At 31.8% G+C, this 20,309-nt stretch overlaps 1 protein-coding gene across 2 annotated transcripts in view; it reads left to right on the top strand.

Annotated features, from left to right (window-relative positions):
* Positions 1 to 20,309, top strand: part of SSBP2 (single stranded DNA binding protein 2) — a 269,811-nt gene that overhangs the window by 218,471 nt on the left and 31,031 nt on the right. For both annotated transcript variants that reach the window (XM_045566334.1, XM_045566335.1), the window contains 4 exons: positions 7,491 to 7,557; positions 8,220 to 8,290; positions 14,136 to 14,203; positions 19,401 to 19,449. In XM_045566334.1, the coding sequence (XP_045422290.1) occupies positions 7,491 to 7,557; positions 8,220 to 8,290; positions 14,136 to 14,203; positions 19,401 to 19,449 (255 nt within the window). The remainder of the gene's footprint in view (positions 1 to 7,490; positions 7,558 to 8,219; positions 8,291 to 14,135; positions 14,204 to 19,400; positions 19,450 to 20,309) is intronic.

The following is a 20,309-nucleotide window of genomic DNA, read 5'->3' as shown; positions in this document are numbered from 1 at the left end:
TAAGGCCCATATCCTTTATTTCTGGGTGGTGGGATTATGAGTTATTTTTCTTTTTAAAATTTCTGTATTTTTAAAGTTTGCATTGAGCAGGTATTCCATTTGTGATTAGAAAAAGGTATTAGTTAATTATATACATAGGTAAATAAAAGTACAGATGTTTTATTCTTCTAGTTATTCAATATATAGGCTTATCTTTTATTAATGTTGAATATATAGTTCTTACCTGGTAAGAAGAAAAACATAATGAATGGTAAGTATAAGCAAATCTTAAAAAGATTTTTCATCACTTTACAGATAGGGAAAATATCAGCAGATATTTGATCAGAAAAAAAATTGAGACATTTACTCATATACTGAAAATAAATTACTGTATTCCTGCGTAACCAAGGTACCTATATTTCGAACAAACTACGTATTTACTCTTCCTTACCTGTTCTTTCACTCAGAATAAATGCTACTTAGCATATTCTTTACCAACAATTTTCTATCTTTACAAAATATTTTACATAGAGAATTTGACTTTTGTTTAATGATAATATGAAAACCTAAGAAAGATTTCAGGCCAGGCACAGTGGCTCATGCCTGTGATCGTAGCACTCTGGGAGACCAAGCTGTGGAAGGATTGCGCTCAGGAGACCAGCCTGAGCAAGAGCAAGACCCTGTCTCTACTAAAGATAGAAAAATTACTCCGGTGTTATAGTGCACCTGTAGTCCCAGCTACTCAGGAGGCTGAGGCAAGAGGATGGCTTGAGCCCAGGAGTTTGAGGTCGCAGTGAGCTATGATGACACCATTGCACTCTACCCAAGGCAACAGAGCAAAACTCCGTCTCAAAAAAAAATAAAGAAAGAAAGAAAGAAAAGAAAGATTTCAGCTAAAGAGAAATATTTTCTATAGTGGTAAATAATAGGAATCTTATAGCTGAAATTGTAAAGAATTGTAATGAATTTCTACTTTAAAAATTGAATATATTATACCAATTTAATATAAATTAGTGGTTAATGATGAAAAGCATAAAGTAGCTTCTTGGGCTGTTCAAAATATGCCTATCTATCATTAGGATCTCCTTATTTTTTGTTATTATGATAATTACACTAACATTTAAATTATTATTTGAAATCCAAAGAAACAGCACTAAAAATGTTATTTCCTTATGACTTTGAATTTTGAGTTTATCCTGAGATATATGTCTTTTTCCAGTTATTTTCCACCATTGTAGAACAAAGAAAATTAACAAACTTAATACATCTGGTAAAAAAAAAATAATAATAATTTATTCTCCTTCCCAAACCAAGAAAAGTTTAGGTAGTGAATTTAATAGAATCTTACAACCCAGTTTAAATTATAGTTATATGGAGGTTTTTGATACAATGTTTACTTCTTTTACCAAAACATATCTCCTTTTCTTATAGTCATTTTTTCATAGATATACCCTTTTTGGATATAAGAAAATACAAAGAATTCATTGGCATATATGTGGTTAGAAACTTCATGGGGCTATACAAAATCTCTCTAAGAAATATTCAGCCATTCAACAGATACTTGTTGAGATTTACTGTGTGCCAGGCATCAGTGTAGACATGGGGATATGTCAGTGAATAAACTAATGAAAATCCCTCTTCTTGTGGAGCTGACATTCTAATGCAGCATTGTCCAATGGAACTTTCTGGGATGATGGAAATGTTTTATACCTGCAATGTCATATGCAGTAGCTTTAGTACTTCGACTGCTTTTGAGCACTTGAAATGTGACTAGTGTGACTAAGGAACTGAATTTTTTACTTTATTAATTTTAATTGATTTTAATTTAAATAGCTGCATGTGACAAAGGGCTATTAGATTAAATAGTGCAGCTGCTGTGGTTGAAATGTAGAAAAAAGAAAAATAAGAAGTCAAAGGGTGAGTTGTGCTATAGAGAGAAACAACAAACATCTTCCTACAGTAAATTCAATATCTTTGGTGTTGATTTTTTTTTTTTTTTGAGACAGGGTCCCTCTCTGTCATCCAGGCTAGAGTGTAGTGGCACGATCACAGCTCACTACACTCTTGAACTCCTGGGCTCAAGCAGTCATCCTGCCTCTGCCTCCCATGTAGCTGGGGCTACAGTTGCACACCACCATGCCCAGCTTATTTTTCTATTTTGTGTAGAGACAGGGTCTTGCTGTGTTGCTCAGGCTGGTCTTGAACTCCTGGCCTCAAGCAATCCTCCCACTTTGGCCACCCACAGTACTAGGATCACAGGCATGAGCCATCGTGCCCAGCCAAAACAGCCTTTTTAAAGAAATAAAATGACAATAGTGTTGTTGAAAGGACCTAAAAGTATCAAGCATCTTAGGCCCAAAAACTAACAACGTGTGACTTTGAGCAAGTCACTTTGCCTTTCAGGGCTTTGGTTTTCTTACCTGTAAAAGGAATGGCTCAGTGTTTCTAAAATCCCTTCCAGCTCTATTATTTCTTGACTATATGATTCTGTTTCATTTTATATTATTGAAGGGGCCCATGCAAAATTGGTAGATCAAAATTATTAACTGAATTAAATCTTAAAATCATTGAGAAATTCACTGTTTTTCATCAGCAGTGAGCATTTACTCTTCTACGAGTGGACTATATAATGATATTCAAGGAAATACACAGGCATACCTTATTTTATTGTGCTTCACAAATGTTGTATTTTTTAAAAATTGAAGATTTATGGAAACCCTGTGTAAAGCAAGTTGATTAGTGCCATTTATCCAACAGCATGTGCTCACTTTGTGTCTCTGTTACATTTTGGCAATTCTCACAATATTTCAGACTTTTTCATTATTATTATATCTGATACAGTGACCTGTGATCGGTGATCTTTGATGTTACTATTATAATTGTTATGGGACACCATGAACCACTCTCGTGTAAGACAGCAAACTTAATAGATCACTGTGGTGTGTGTTCTGACTGCTCCACCGACCAGCTGTTCCCCTATTTCTCCCTTTCTGCTCAGGCCTCCCTATTTCCTGAAACACAATAATATTGCAATTAGGCCAATTAACTACCCAACAGTAGCCTCTAAGTGTTCAAATGAAAGGAAGAATCGCTCATCTCTCACTTTAAATCAAAAGCTAGAAATGATTAAGCTTAGTGAGGAAGTCACGTCCAAACCCATGATAGACCAAAAGCTAGGCCTCTTGTGCCAGTTAGCCATGTTGTGAATGCAAAGGAAAAGTTTTTGAAAAAACTTAAAAGTGCTACTCCAGTCAACACGTGATAATAAGAAAGTAAAACAGCCTTATTGCTGATGTGAAGAAAAGATGGACTTGCCATTGGAATCATGAATTTTTTGTAGACTAAATAATTTTTTTATGAAGTAAGCAGTTCCCCAACTTAATTATTTCTGTTTTAATAAAATTTTGTATTATGTCATTATCTGAAGTCCTAGGATTTAAGGCTTTTCTTCCAGAACTTTGGAGTATATTGATCTGATTTTAAGCCCTGACTCTGATACTTATCAATAGTATAACCATGGAGTATAGAAAATTGTAAAATTAGACATTAGTGAGTGCCTAGATCTGGTGGAGGGTGTTAGTGGTGGGGGAATGGGGAGTAACTATAAATGGGCAAAGTTTTAAAGTTAGATTATGGTGATGATGGCCCAACTGTGTAAATATACTAAAAAACATTGAATTGTCACTTAAAATGGGCAAATTTTGTAGTATGTAAATTATGGTTTAACAAAGCTGTTGTAAAAAAATAGGATAACCGTGGACAAATTAACAAATTATGTTTGAAGCATTGGTTTCTCATCATTAAAGGGGATTAATAATAATAACCTTGTAAGATTGTTGTAAGCATTGAATGAAATAATAAAGACTTAGCACAATCCGTGGCACAAATGTACTGGCTTACAAGTGTATTTTATCATTGATATTATGTTTGTCATTATTTAAGTAGATCATTACTGTTTTTTTCTGTCAGAGTATAGATTTTTTATAAAACAAAGAATGTGTGCCAAAATTTGTGACTAGTTAAGCAAGTCTGAATGGAATACATTTAACAGGTTAAAAATATGGAAATAAAGTTATTACAAGATGTATAAATTTATTATTTATTCTGATATCAAAAGTTTAAAAATGCAGTGATTATGCCCCTGTTCATGCACAAAGCTATTAGCTGGTCATCCCAAGACTGATAAAAGTCTTTTAAAAGTTAGAGATTTGTCTTATTCTAGAAGACAACCACAGTTAACTAAAGAGTTAAATTTAGGTAAATATACTCATTTTGAAAGACAACTTGACATTGATCGAGATTGTTGTAAGATTATGCTACGTTTTTAAGAGATGAATGGAAACAAGAAGGACTTGTAAATTGTTCTGGTATTCCAAGATAAATTAGAAAAAGTACATTTTTTAAGAAAATGTTTACCAGTGATAAAACATTATTGTCTTCAATGAGACTTAAAAATTGAATGTCAAAGTCCAGAGTGTATAACTCTAACCACTTGGAGACTTTAAAAAGCAAGATCTTCAAGTTCACAATTGAAGATAATGTTAATTAGGCATTTTTAGTCTTCCTACTTGATTTCTTTATAACTTTTACCTGGGTTGGCTACATTTTTCTTCTTGAAACTCTTGTCTTACATTCTGATATGTTAGTCTTGGTCCCTTTCCTAATTTCATGCCTATTCAGTTTGTTTCCTTTCCTACCTCTTGGTATTTTTTAAAAAATTAAATCTTTTCTTCTCATTCTTTGAAATCTGTTTCATTCTTATGCCTTTATCACTAATGATTCTTAACATTGTCCAGTGTAAACCCTATTCCTTTTATTCCTTCAGTAACATTTATTACTCTGTCCCAGAAGGTACAGATGTGGTCCCTACTCTTGCAGAGCTTACAGTCTGGAGATACGGAGAAGAAAACAAGCCATGATAGTATTTAAGTGCTATGAAAGTGAGATACACGATCCTAGAAAAGCACACAAAAAGCCCTTACCCTCCCTACATGCTAATACATACAGGCTGCAGGGAGGAACCACACAGAGATGGCAGGAAGAAGTGGCCAATGTGGTTGGAAGATTGGTTATATTGAGCAAATAAATAACACAGATTGAATAAATGAGTAAATATATTGAGGATAATGAAAGCCAGCTTTCCCACTGTTGGAGAAAATATTTACAAACCTAGAAAGGAAGAAGGCTAAAGATAACCCTGGGTTATCAGGTTGGAATTGGACTTGTTGAATTGATGTTAGAAAGTATGAGTTTATGGTATATATGCACTACATACACACAGATAAAGAATTAGTAATAAACGTGTATGTGATATGTGTGTACATACCTACGTGGGCACCTACATAGATTTTCAAGCTCAGCATTTACTGAAAGGGCCTAAAAGTGCTGTATGCAAGTAACAAGAACACTCTGAGAACCTAGATCTTATCAGATCTTAATGCCTAAGTGCTGTCCTCCACTAAAAGAAAGAACTGAATCCAAGATTAGGAGGCCACGGGCTGATAACGGCTGCTGCTGGGAGTTGGGGATAGGCAAAATATGGGATAATTTTAATATCAGAATAAATGATGATAGCAATCGATTACAGCCTATTGAATTAAATAGGAACCCCTGAGTAAGTTAGTAAATAAACAAATAAGGGAAGCCCTTCCTTACAGTGAAATACGAACTAATAAACACAGAAAGAATGATAGGCACGGATATCTCCATTTGGCAACTATCATAGTGGTTAGGAGTTGTTAGTGGAGGCTACGGCTAGTGGGTTAATAAAGGATTGATGGAGGAATGAGATATTGACAATCTCAAAATAGCTCTAATACTAAAAGCAATCAATTAGAAAGAGAAAAATAATGACCTTATGGTGTGGAAACCTACAGACAGCAGCACAGATGATAAGGATTAACATCAACAGCAGCGGGATGAGACAACGTCATGTGTGCCCTCTGATATGATACACTGAGAAGAGCATAGCATCATTTCTGTGATATCCCTGCTAAGAAAATACGACGACCTGAGTCTAGATCATGAAGAAAACATCAGTCATCCTATAGAATTTAAATCATATTCTCTTTAAAATTGTCGAGAACATGATAGGTAAAGTTAGACATAGATAAGAACTATAGGAAATGTTCCTGCTTGGAAGAGCATGAAGAGACGTGACAACTAAATGCAACATGTGTTCCATGATGTACCAAAAAGAAAAAAGAAACCTTGAGACAAATGGCAAAATTTAAATTACCTCTGCAGCTTGGATGGTTGTGTTGTATCAATGTTGATTTCCCATCTTGAAAGATTATGTGGTGGTTATGTAGGAGAATACTCTTGTTTGGGGAACTATACTTTCCCTAAAACTGAATCTAAAAGGTCAATGATAGCTACCTAAGGGTCTATGAGCTCCCTGAGAAGGGAGATTTTTTTGGTTTAGGTTTTATCTTTTTCTTGTTTTTAATGGTTGACATTTAGATATTGTTGACTGAATGCATGAATAGAAAAAATGAAAGAAGCTTGATATGGCTAGAAGTTAGAATATGAGTGTGGCCGTGGCAAGAAATTAGGCTGGAGAGGTGAGCAGAGAATGATCATCTAGTAGGAGCTCAGTAAATATGTATTGGATGTATTTATAAGCAGAAAATTCAAAGAATTACAAAAATGGCTTGAGAAATGGTAACTCTACTACATCCCAAGTGATAACAATAAAGGAAACAATTCTGATCTGAAAATGTAAGTTATTTAATATTAAATTTATTTTGAAATATTTGAATATTTTAACTAACTAGATAGGACTTTCCTGCTTTAAGATAAATTAGTGAATCTTCATAGATATTCATACCAGTTGTCAGGATTTTGTATATATGTGTATTCATATGTACTTACCGGATCAGCAGGTTTAAGTCATTTATGCCTTAATCCAGCTCTAAGTGCTGTTCACACGACTATGAGAAACTTGTGATTCAGTGTGTATCCTAGCATAAAACAAACCCTGTTAATATCCATCTTTTTCAGTTCTGATTCCCTTTTCCATACAACCAAATTATTTGAAGTTAATTGAGGTATTATTTTTCTAAATAGTTTCTTAGGGAAAAATGTGACTATAAAAAAAAATTCGTTGGTTCCTTGGCATTTTAGTCCTGGTGCTATTGTAATCCCAAATGAGTAAAACAGTAGAGAGCTTACATTTAAGAAGCAAAATTAGTTATTTCATACCCTTAGTAAATTAATTTTTGTAAAAGGCATTATACTTCTCAGGAAGAAATAGGACAGTTTTTACACAGACGTTTGTTCCCCCAGGATACTTATTTTATTTGCCAAAAAATTGGGCAAAGTAGAATCTTTTTAGAACTATTATAAAAACTTATAGAAAATATATACCTAAAAAATTTATAGATGAATGTGAAATATAAGAAATCTGGAAAACTACTCAAATGCATTCTATAATGGGAATTTTAAAAAGAGAATTGTTACTTATTTTATAAAATTTAAAATGTTTTTATTTTGTTTCAATAAATTACTAGGCACTTGGTGGTGTCCCAGGAAGTCAGCCATTACTCCCCAGTGGAATGGACCCAACTCGACAACAAGGTGACTACCCTGAAGTAAAAATGAAATTGATGTACAGAACCATAGAGGAAATCTTTTATTTTTTAAGGAAAATTTTATTTGTATTCATCTTTCATAATGAAACCTGTTGCATTTCTGCAGGTAACCTGGCCAAATGATTCATATTTTCAACTCTTAAACATGCATGATAGTGAGTGTGGTGATAACATAAGAAACAGAATACATAAATATCCAAAATCCATATTTTAATTAATAACTCCTAAGACCTATTATGTAGCTTCTAACAAGTAGGAGACTAAGTAATTATATCACTTATGGAGAGGTTGTCTACCTGAAAGATGAGCAGAAGAAAAGAGGGTGCTAAGCAGCAAGTGGCTTGATTTGTTTAACAATCCCAATGATCAGGTCCTTCCTTAAAGATATTTAGGTGCCACCGATACGTAAGACTCTATTGTACTGTTCCATGGACAGAGAAGCAAATGATATGAAAGAATTAATTCAGCACAGAATAGGAAGAAAATTTCAGTCAAGACATCAATGGAGAGTATGGGTAGGTAGTGGTAAGAGGTGGAAAAGTGACCATGGAAGCCAACAGTGTAACACCCAGCAGGGAGGAGTAGCTGCTGACTTCTGGTTTAGCACTCAGGCTCATTACATTGCTAATATCCTCATACTTTTTTTAGGACATCCAAATATGGGTGGACCAATGCAGAGAATGACTCCTCCAAGAGGAATGGTGCCCTTAGGACCACAGGTAAATAATCAGTGCAGAAAGCTAGGTGCTGAGCTTTTTGCCTTCATCCTATATAAACAAACTGTGTTATTTGCTGTCTTTGAGTATATGCCTTAAAGTCTTGGTATAACATCACTGTTGGGCTCTTGAGAACATAACATCTGTGACATGTCTAAATTGATGTAACAACAAACCGTATTCTAACAAGGTGCTATCATAAATGTTTTTAGTTAGTTTACGTGAGAAAATACATTATAGTAACTGTTACTAAGAGACAACTATTACACTTTTCTTAGTTATGCTGAGGAAATGGTTAAGTTAAATAAAACCCAGTTGATTTAAAATAATAAATAGGATAAGCATAAAATATATTTCTATAAATCTTTCAAAGAGTGCTGTTAACAGTTTATTATATACAACCAAATTTCTTTATAGCATAGGAAAACAATAGAGAATCATTTAGAAATATTAGAAGGGGTCTTACTGAACAAGCATAATACTATCAGTATACATCAGATGTTAGCAGTTCTCTATCAAAATTTCCCAGAAATATGCATTAAAGTTGAACCTATCCTAGCTGTTGGTGAAATTTTAAGCGTATTATTCTAGAATATCATTTATTTTAGCTAAAACATCCTTTTTGTCTCGCTTGGGAAAATTTTGGGGTAGAAATTAATTTTATAATGTATTTCAAAGAAGCTAAGGTTAGCATGTCATAAAGCTGGTTATTTATTATTTATTTATTTTCCCTTCCAAGAAGAGCATTATAAGTGATACTTTGAGAAGCTTGTTTTGTATGTCTACTTTAAAAATATTAAATTGAAGTTTTGCTCCCAAAGCAGTCAAAGAATTAAAAACTCAACACCTAGACAATGTGACTTAGACCTACATACAATAATATATGTTTTATTATATGTTTGTATTGTATATTTGTACGTTTCTAACCAGCATACAATAATATATATTAACTATATTGAATTATGAGGCTCATATAACCAAATTTTTCAGAGATGCTATATTACATAAAATAACCTTATGTAAATATGGTTCCAAGGAAAGAGGAGCAAATGGTTCCGAATATATACAAGTGGCAGTGCCAAAGCCAGAAGAAACCAATGTCTTTTATTTAGGCTCAGTTCTTTCCTATATATTTTCTTAAAATCTTATAAAACTCTTTTAGATATTTAAATTATTTTTCCCTGTTTGTACTCATATCAGGAATGATGATATATGTTAACCATCATTAGGCTACTAATAGCACTTAGAATTTGTAAGATCTATAGCATATTTCATTAATTAAATGTACTTTTAGTCTTTAATAAACTAGGCGACCAATTTGGCTGTACAGAACTTTAAGGATTTTTTTTCCCCAGAAGATTTTCTTGATACACATTTTAAATATATATCAAAAACTTCATGCCTATAATTTTGTTATTATTCTTCACTCAGTTCACTTATTTTTCAGCTATCTGCTCAAACTTTTGTCATTCCCAGACTCTTATTAGTATTAGTTTTTAATACTTTAAAAACTATCTGATTTATGAGTCAGTTTTGCAGTGTTTAAAGAGGTATGCCAATGCTTACCTAAGCTATATGAGCACTTAGATCTCATTTGAAAATGCAGAAATAAAAAGCATACAGGTCTTTATGCTGTATGTTATAAATAGCCCTGTGTTTACATGTTTTGTGTTCTAAGTAAATTACAATAGAATATAAGAAAGCTTCTATTTCTGGTGAGTGATCTTTTATTGATGAGTTTTAATAAATAAATTTATAACCATGAATTCTTTCTTGGCATTTTTAACATCAAAGAATTTTTATTTCTTCCATTTGGATTAGCAGTACCCTTGATATTATTTCTATATAATATGATGGAACTGAAGTGTTCTGGTATGAATTTACCTCAGAAAGCACAGCTACCTACAATAACTTCTAAAAATCACAATATAAAAAGTAAAAGGGATTAAAGGAAATTACTTATATATATCTTGCATTTAAATGAAGGTGAGTCATATTCATATGAATGGTACAACAGGAAAAAAGTCAGGTAAAATCATTTAGAATGGGGAAATCTTGTGACATTTATTTTATAACACTTGCTATATAAAACATATAAACATAAACTATGAAATTTGTGATAAAGATTCACTGTATTTCTTGAAAGATAGTGGAAAAACAACTCTTGTAACAGACATTTAATCATATAGGTACCATCCAAGAGCAAAATGTATCTGTCCTTTTTAGAAAAAGTTTCTGGAATATTGTGTCTAGCTTTATGCACAAAGTACACATCTCTTTTTTTATCATAGATATTACTTTCATAATTTTTTGAGCTTAAGATCAATGTGGTGAAGGAGAACAGTGGTTATCTATTGGAACAATTGAATTCCCAAAACAAAGAAATATATATATATAATGATTTTTGGATTATGTTGTTAGGCAAAGTACACATGTAGAATATAGTAAATAAGTGATTAACACTTACTGCATGGAAGAAAAAATAAAAGTTTGCCCCAATCCAGGCATATTTTTCCACCTCTTATTCTATTTTAGATCTAAGTACAATGATATTAGTATCCTTTCAATAGAAAAGTAAAATTACCTATTCAATCAAGAAAAAATACCTTTTCTAGTACCATATTTAAAGTCATTTTTCTAGTTGATTTTGTAATAAGATTTACTTAGATAACTTGTGTTCTTGAGCTCAGCAAGTGCCATATGATTAACAGAAAAATTTACCAAAATTACCCAATTAGTTATAGTTTCTCTGGAAATATGAAGAGTAAATAAGTTATATACAAGTAGAACATATGATTTCTAAATCAGATACTTGGGGTGGAGAAATGGTGAGACTGAAATATATGATGGGCTGTCCTGTAAAGAGAGAGTAAACTGATTCTGTGTTTTCAAATCCAAGATGCACAATAGAATTCAGCTCAGTACAGGGAAGAACTTTCTAGAAATTAAACTGCCCAATCATGGGAAGACTTTTTATAAACTTTCCAAGCAGAGTCTAAACAGCCATTTTGTCAGGAACATTACATTGGGAGAGAGATTAGACCAGATGGAATTGTATAGTTGCAATCAGCTTTAAAATTCAGTGATTCTAAATTAGCTCTTCCCTTTCTGCTTTTGTTGATACCACTTGGAAAGTGAGCTGTTATTCTCTCTTATCTTTCTGATTTCTTTTTGCTTTAGATTATTCAGAAAATGAAAATATTTTGTAAATCTGTCAAATATGTATTGAATAATTTCTTACTCATTTCCTGTGACAATTCAGTTTAATTAGCCCATCATTTATTGAAGGCCTACTACGTGCCAGACACCATACTTGAACACTGGGTATACAAAGATGAATCAAATAAATACCGTGCCTTCAAGGTACTAATTGTTTACTAGAAGACACTGACAAATAAAGGAAAATTATTATATAATATGAAAAGTCTAGATACTTTTTATGTAAGCAATTAATTCTGTTAGAGTTGAGGGCTCTTGGGAAGCTAATAAGAAGAGGACTCGTTTAGTTTAGGCCCTAATTAACAGTGAGTTAAAAAAGAGTTAGCAGCTACAGTTTTTGAGCACCATATGCCATGCTTTTAATTCACCAAGTACTATGATAGGTGCTTTTATATTTCATTTTAGTCTCCAACAAGCCTATAAGTGAGATAATATTATCACTTTACAGATAAGGAAATTAAGATTAGGAAATCACTGGGAGAATCACTGGCCCAAGATCACACAGGCAGAAAGACAGAGAGAGGAAATGGGGCAGTGGCAAACCAATGTCTTTGTAAGTCCAGAGTTATAAGGCAAATTAATCTTTTTCTTGATAAAATAAAACACAGATCTTCTACGACCAAAAATGAGGAGAGACTTTCCTTGTGAAGCATTTCTAGCATACTTTACCATTCAGATTTTGTTTCCAGTAACTATCTTTTTTCTCAGAAACCCATTGCTAATGCTCCTGCTGCTGCCGCTACCATGCTTGACCCTGAGGTTGAAAGAAATAACTGTCCTTATAACCAGTGGCTCAGATGTGGATAGAAACCATTCTACTATCTCATAGCTCACAAACTGAGACATTTAGATAAAATTTCCTTAAAATAAAAGTAAGTAAAACAATGAAGACAGCATATAACTAGGTAATTTCATTTATCAACTATGATTAACTGTCTGAAGTTAACAGACCTTCTTTCATTGATTTATTTCCTTGTCATCTTAGCACCCTCTACTCAAAAGACCAAGAAAGATGAATTAACATGAGTATAAAAGTGTATTTTGTGTTTCTGAACTTCAAGAAATCCAGTAGGGCTAGAGGGTATAGTGTGGAGTAGGGAATGAAGGTGAAAACTATAGGAAATGAGGACAGAAAAGATAGATTGGGGCTTAGCTGTGAATAACTCATAGAGCCATCCTCAGGAGTTTAGACTTATTTGATAGGTAATGTGCTCATCATAGATTTTAAGTGACATGAACAGGACTGAGTTTTAGAAGGATAGCTCTTTAGGCAGTATGGAGAATAGATTAGGAGCAGGAGAGACTAAATTAGAGAACCCAGTTAAGACAGTACAGTAATCTCAGTAAATGGCAAAGATTAGTGATAGGAAAGAGAACACTATTTTAAGAGTTATTTCAGGTAAAATCAACAGACTGTAGTAACTGACTGGGTATGGGAATTGGAAGAAAAGGAAGAGAGGCATCAAGGAAGTCCTAGAAATTCTTAGCTTGGACTATTGTATGAAAGGTGATGCCACAGAACTGACTGAGGAAGGCCATGTAAAAAACTCAGTCATGAGAAGATAATATTGAGTTTACTTTTAGATACGTTGAGTGTAAGATGGTATCCAGATGGAAACAACCCCTGTGAAGTTCAACATATGATTTATCTAGGAGCTTAGGAAAGACATCATGATAAAATATAAAGATTTGGGATTCCTAACACATAAATAGTTGTTGAATAAATGGTAGTAGATAAGATTATCCATAAATATGTATTTATTGAAAAAAATGTTGTCACTAGAACTCGGAGCAAAACAACATTTAAAGAGTTAGCAAAATAAAAAGAGCCAGCAAAGGAAATCAAAAAAGAATCCTCAAAAAAGTTGGAGGAAATAGTGTTGTCAGAAAGCTAAGGGTGAAAGTCATTGATAATGTCAGAACATATTAACATGATAATGATAAAATTAGCCTTTTGGTCTGTATGGCAACTAAACTAACATATGCATATTAAAACATTAAAATATTTTTATCCTTTGAATGGACATAATAGATATTAACAGAAGCTTATTGAGTCATATAATTCATGTATACATATTTTCAGTATACTTTAGTTTTCATATATTTTTGTGTATTTGTATGTATTAGTGCGTTTCTGTGTTGGATGTATTATTTTGTGAACAGAAGTTTACATTCAACTTTCTTGTATTCACCTGTTGTTTTTTTTTTTTTTTTCAGACTTATGTCAGTGTTCTAGGTCTGACAATTTCAAACGTGTTGAATAAATCTTTTCTTTAAAAACAGAATTTTGGATTTATGAAATGTTTTATTTGAAAAAGTTCACTATTATACAGATATTAGGAAATTAATAAAGATATATTGAATATTATAATTGCAACCATACCGTAATCATTTAACATGCACCAATGATCTTACATATTCACATCGTTTTTAAAAGACATAAACCAAAGTAATTGTTAAAATAGAAGGAAAAATACAAGAGTGGACCCTTCAGGGAATGAATTACACAGGCCTTATCCAGTCAGGAGTTATGTAGGGAAGTCATTAACCTGCTTTCCTTTCTTTCCCCCCTCCTCTTTGGTTTTGTTTTTTTGTTTTGTGGTAGTCTGACCCTTGGTTATCATTACAGAACTATGGAGGTGCAATGAGACCCCCACTGAATGCTTTAGGTGGTCCTGGAATGCCTGGAATGAACATGTAAGCAAAATGATACATTATTCTGTTTAGTAAAGTGTTCTATTTTCTGTCTTCTAAAATGACACTAATTTGTAAAACAGTTTGAGCGTCTCAATCTCTGTGTAGTATAAAAATGAACTAAATATGAGCTGTAGTGTTTGCTTCATTTTTATAACATAATCTCATGTTTTTCTTCCTTCCCTTGCAAGCTTTAATTTTTTCCTATTTTCAGGTGCCTTAAATAACGATTTTTAGCGTGTTTCTTTTTCATAAGTGCATAGTCTCCATATAGAGTTTATAGAAAGTATGAAGAGATGCTGATACCAGGACTTTGAATTAACTCTACAGAACTAGACAATTGAATATTGTTAACTTCATTTTAACATATACATAGTGATTCCTAAAAGTAGAGTTTTTAAGTCTTATAATTTATATATAAAGATATATATATGTATATATATATCTTTACTTTTGCTTTGTGTGGGCCACTCTCAACACAGGAAGAATTCTCTCTGGTAGTATCTTCTGTGTTAAAGAACTTTACATGGTATAGGATGAATTTTCTTTTGAAAATTCAAGATGCAATTAGATAAGGAGCAAACGAAAGACTTTTTTTTTTTACTAGAAAAGCCTTTCCAACCCAAGAAGAGTAGTTTCTATCATCCAATATAATGCAGTTTATTAGGAAATTTTCATTACTTTTTCATTATCCAACTTGCCCTCAAAGTCCCATATACACCAGGTGTTTGTTAATGATTTCATTAATTCACCACAGGATCAATTCCATGATAGGGCCTAAAGAAAGCTTACCAGAAATAATGAAAGTGTTCCATGTAGGTTTGTGAATGTCTCCTCAAATACATTTTCCATCAGCCCATGTTTTGATTACTGAGATGTCAAATTAAACAACTCTACCATCAGTTAATGGCATTGAAGATATCCTATTAATATGAAATAAGCTCTTTTGATGTATATAGGGATTTTTTTTTAAGTTTCTGAAACCATTTTCATGGAAAGTAAATTTGCCTGAAATAGAAAATAGGTTAATAGGTGGGTACCAGCTAGACTCAAAACTAACAGAACAGGGGGAAAAGTAGGTCAAATTTTCCTATTACATCTTTTTACTTTTAAAGTAAAAATGGATAGACATGAAATCTGACTCTCCTTAAATTCCTCAAAGGCTTAGCCTTTTGTTAAATGGTTGCTACAAAAAGGAGTGAGTGGTATTTTGTGCTTATGTCAAAAGCTGAAACTCTTACCAATAGGATGGAGATGTGTATAAATTTTACCTACCTGAGATTCTCACTTTAAAATGCAGTAGATTTAAGGAGTATAATTTTGAATACTAGGATCAGCCAGAATTAGCATTAAATGTTAAGAATGTATCTAGTATCATTTTATACATTACTCTACATTATGATTGGCCATATGGCAAACTTTAGATCAACCTAGTTTTGTTGGTTCAAAGAAAAAAATTATTTTCATTTGATCATTGAGAGACTCAAAATAGCTGCTGAAATTGGCTAGTTTCTTTCTCATATATGCTTAAGCATATATGGTTATACATATGGATATATTTAATTTCCTAGACTATGGAGACTAAAATTATGGCAAAAAATTTTAATATGATTATTTTTGTTGATATTTGGGTTTGGATTTTTTATTTAAGAATGCCCCAATACTTTTAAATATTTTCTATTACATAATAGTTTACTATTAATGTAATTTCTGATTCTTAAAGAATCTCTAAGCCTTACAGAGTCTGATTTCCATTATTTGTTCCTATTTTCTTTTATTTGGAGTCTTAGGCCATTTTTAATTTTCTATAAATTGGGATTCCTTCAAGGACAACAAAATGTAAATATTTACATTTCTACATTTGTGAATATTTTCCTCTAACAGGGAAACTTCTCAAGTATGGAAGATGCAACTAGAGAGAATAATGATTACATTGATATTGGCCTCAACAAAGCAAAAATGTGTTTATAGACACATGAAAAGTAAAACACATTGCCTTCATTGCACTTAATAGAGTATGCTTTATTAAAATTCACTTCATAATTTATTATCTTTAAAACAAAGTAAGTCTGTGTAATGGCAAACAAACATTTCTTACTGGTATTTGTGGCTTTCTTCACGTCGTTTCTTTTATATATTGGGCTACTTAGAAATTTAAGGAAAAGACATTAGAATGGTGTCACCTTAAGCTGTTTCTTTAACTAAACTATTTAAGTAACTAAAATATTTGTGTGTTGGAGGTCAGGAGGGACTTGCCAGAGGAACATATCTGGATGATTTTTCTCTAGCTTGTCATTTTTACTTATTTGCCATGAAAGTGTAATAACAATGGAAAAATATCCAACCTAAACTACCTGGTCACTAATTAAATGCTATTAATATATTATAACCAGCAACTGTATTTCTTTATTGTAGAATAAATCATTTGGAACAAAATTTTGACAATTCATTGTTAAAAAATATTGGCCAACTCCAAAGAAAATGGTTACTCAGATATAATCTTTACATTTTCATGCTCTAAACTCAGGATAAGTTACACAAAGTGTCATTTAGAATTAAAATAAAAGTTCACTTTCAGTGTTTCTATAACTAGTATATCTCTTTAGAAGCAAAAGCTTAATTTAAGTCATTTAAAGTAGAATTTATAAACTATGGTCAAAATGTAAATGTTTCCAAGTGCATTATAGATTATTTTTTAAAGGAATCTTGAATAGTAGTATATTTTTAAATTACCTACATTTTTAAAATTTCCAAAGAATTTAGGATTCAGTATTAAAGCAGTCCTAATTCAACTTTATATACATTGCTATTTTATAAAAACTAAGAGGACAACAGGATTTCCAAGGATCTTTTTGTTCTATGTCATATCCTGTAGAATTATAAAGTTTGTATAGTTATCTTGAAATAAAATGATTGTCAGTTACAGAAGAAAAGAGGATTTTTCTCTTTGGTAGTCATAGTTGATTTGATTTCATCAAAATTAGCATCCTTACCAAAAAATATAGACTTCTTTTAAATTCCATTTTTGTCTTTATTTTTAAATGAGGCTAACTTGAGTCTGATTCAAACTGTGCTTATGTAGAAATTTCCATGCAAAATAATGTCTATGTTATAGTTCGTAGATTACTTTCTTGATAATACTGGTGGCCCTCAAAAGGAGTGGGAATTAACTGAGCATAAGTAGTTGTTGTAATAGAACTAGTCACTACTGTAACCCCCACTTTATCCAGCACTACTTGTGAAACTTAAAATGTTTTCTGACATAATGGTAATGTTGGGGGAAATTTAGCTTGTCCATGTGAATTATTAATACTTAATCTCTTATAATAAAATGAAATTTTTATGAAATACATAGTATGCTAAGACTAGGTTGGTATTATCAAACAATTAAAATGCATAAAATATTTTCTGTTATTTATGACACAAATTTAACATTTGATTTAATGTGATTAAATACAAAATATTTATTTTGACATTTAATGTAGCATGTTAATTTAACATTAGACAAATTTGAAAACATTTCAAAATTATGAGATTATTATCTACATACCATCATTGTATATAAGTTTTTGCCATGATTTGAATTACAGTAGTTTTTTATGTTGTCTTAACATAAATATTTCCTGGTTTCTTTACTGTGATTTAACATTACACAAATCATGTGGATGGGTCTTACCGCCCAAATGTTTTACTTGGTCAACACATAGCTTATGTTTTACCTTAGTTTCTGTCCATTAGGACATTGAATCTTGTATTTAAAATCATTTTTCTAGATTGTTCCAGTAATTGTAAAATCATCATCATCATCATCATCATCATCATCTTGGAGAGGCAACAGTTTCCAAAGACAATACAAATGCCCCTCACCTTCTTTCTGTCTATGTGCAAAACTTTGATCAAGGCCCCACTGTTCTCTTTTTATCTTCTTCCATTCCTCAAGCTGAATTGGGCATTCCTAATAGAGCACAGGGACAGGATTTATGTCTTCCCTGCTGCTTATGTCCCTAGGGAATCCCAACAAAACTAAATGCAGTTTTAAATATTCCACACAAATATGGGTAAGATGATGACTAACTTGGTCAACCTCTTTATCTAACATTTAGCACTTTAGATTTAAAGTCCCTAGAATCTAGGGACATGTTTTTTTTTTAATTAAAAATTTTCACTATCTTAGTGATTACAAGGAAGAGAAATTTTGAATGACCCTAGTTACAAAGGACTGACAGTAGTCTACTTTTCATGAGATAGTATTAATTCAGGTATAGTATTTAGTACTAAAATATGAGGACAAGAGACCTTTTTTATTTAATTAATTGGGCATTAATTTTGTTAAAACAAAAATCTTCATGTCCTTATAAGCTATGGTATATAAAATATTCTTCTCCACCCTAAAAAGAAGTATTATTAGCACATATTGGCATGGATTACCTACTATTTTTTCTAGGATTTACTCTGGCCATTGCCTTGAATAACAAGAAATATGATTCCCTTATTTAATAGTAACTAAATCATCAGTAGCACTTAAAGATAGATTAATATATAGATACATATGTGATAAACTGTGATTTTTATGAAAAGGAACTAACTTGAGACACCTTTTATGTATATTTATTTTTAGATTTTTATTTAGATTCTTATTTTTATATTTAATAAACACAAACTGTGATTTTTATGAAAAGGAACTAACTTGAGACACCTTTTATGTATATTTATTTTTAGATTTTTATTTAGATTCTTATTTTTATATTTATTTAATAAGAACAATCATTTCATATATATGGATAATTTACCTTTTGAATGAGATAGAAGTAGCTCTTATATTGATGTCACAAGATTATAGTTCATATTTATTTCTTAATTAGTGCTTTTTACTCCAAAAGTGTTTTTATAATGATTTAGATATATGTATATGTTCACTGCTATAGGTGATTATCATTTTTGTCTATTACAATTTAATATTAAAATAAAACTGGGCTTAATAACAGTCATTTGACTTGGGAAGAAAACTATTAATATTTCATGGAATGATAAAATTTTTGGATTTAAGAAATAAAGCTATTAAATTAAAAGACTAATATCAGTGCTGAACTCAAACTGCACAGTAACTAAATGGTAAATGTTAATATTTTTTGATTTTTTGTTACTTACTGTGAAATATTCAAAGCATAGGTTAAAATTTCATTTATCATATTTTTTGTAGGGGTCCAGGTGGAGGTAGACCTTGGCCAAACCCAACAAATGCCAATTCAGTGAGTATATATATATTCTTTAAATTTTTTTGCACTTTCCACCATTTAACAAAAACAGCAAAAATATCGTGCTTTTGAAAGCCTTGCAATCAGTTGTATTAACTTTTTAGGAAAAAAAGCTTTGTATATATTTTTAGAAAAATGTGCATAATTTTTGAAATTATATGATTTTTTCACTTCAAGGTCTAATATAAACATACATTCTATTTTCATTAACAGACTTTCAAAAATAGAAATAGTGTGATTTATGCATATACTACAATAGCGTACATATAGTGGTCTATATCATAAAATGGTTTGATCTTCTAAAATAACTATAATAATCACTAAGTTGCCAGATATAATCAGTCTCCATTAGTGGAGACCAAATTATTATGATAATACTTGTTGTATTAATTACATCTAGGTTTGCTCTCTTGCTGCCCCAGAAAGCAAGTGCACCTTTGCCTTGTGCCTGTTAGCTAAATTGCCATTCGCACATATCTCTCTATGTACCTGACATCTTAGGAATTCTCCTTATATATTTGTGGCAGTGGTTTGCCCAGATATTTTTCTTTCTTAATAATGTAACATAAATATATACATAGGTTGAAAATTGAGCTATCAATTTTAAAATTAATATGATTTCAATTTTGTGATCCTGGAGATGATTTTCCTTCTAGACTTTGAAACCCTGAGTTCTTCAACATGTGAAAGCGGTCCGTTGTGTAGGTTTGTGTAGTGTGTGCACTGTACAAAGGTTCTTGAGTCAAAGGAATCAGTAGAGAGCTGAAATACAGCTTGTGTTCCACTTGTAAAGCCTATGAGCATCTACTCAGAAGGGATGCCTTTTGTTAATATGCACGAAGGTCCCTTCATTG

Source organism: Lemur catta, chromosome 12 (genome assembly GCF_020740605.2).
Source record: "Lemur catta isolate mLemCat1 chromosome 12, mLemCat1.pri, whole genome shotgun sequence".
NCBI classification, from domain to species: domain Eukaryota; kingdom Metazoa; phylum Chordata; class Mammalia; order Primates; family Lemuridae; genus Lemur; species Lemur catta.
Note: the sequence above shows the minus strand (reverse complement) of the source record. Positions and strands in the feature narration are given on the sequence as shown.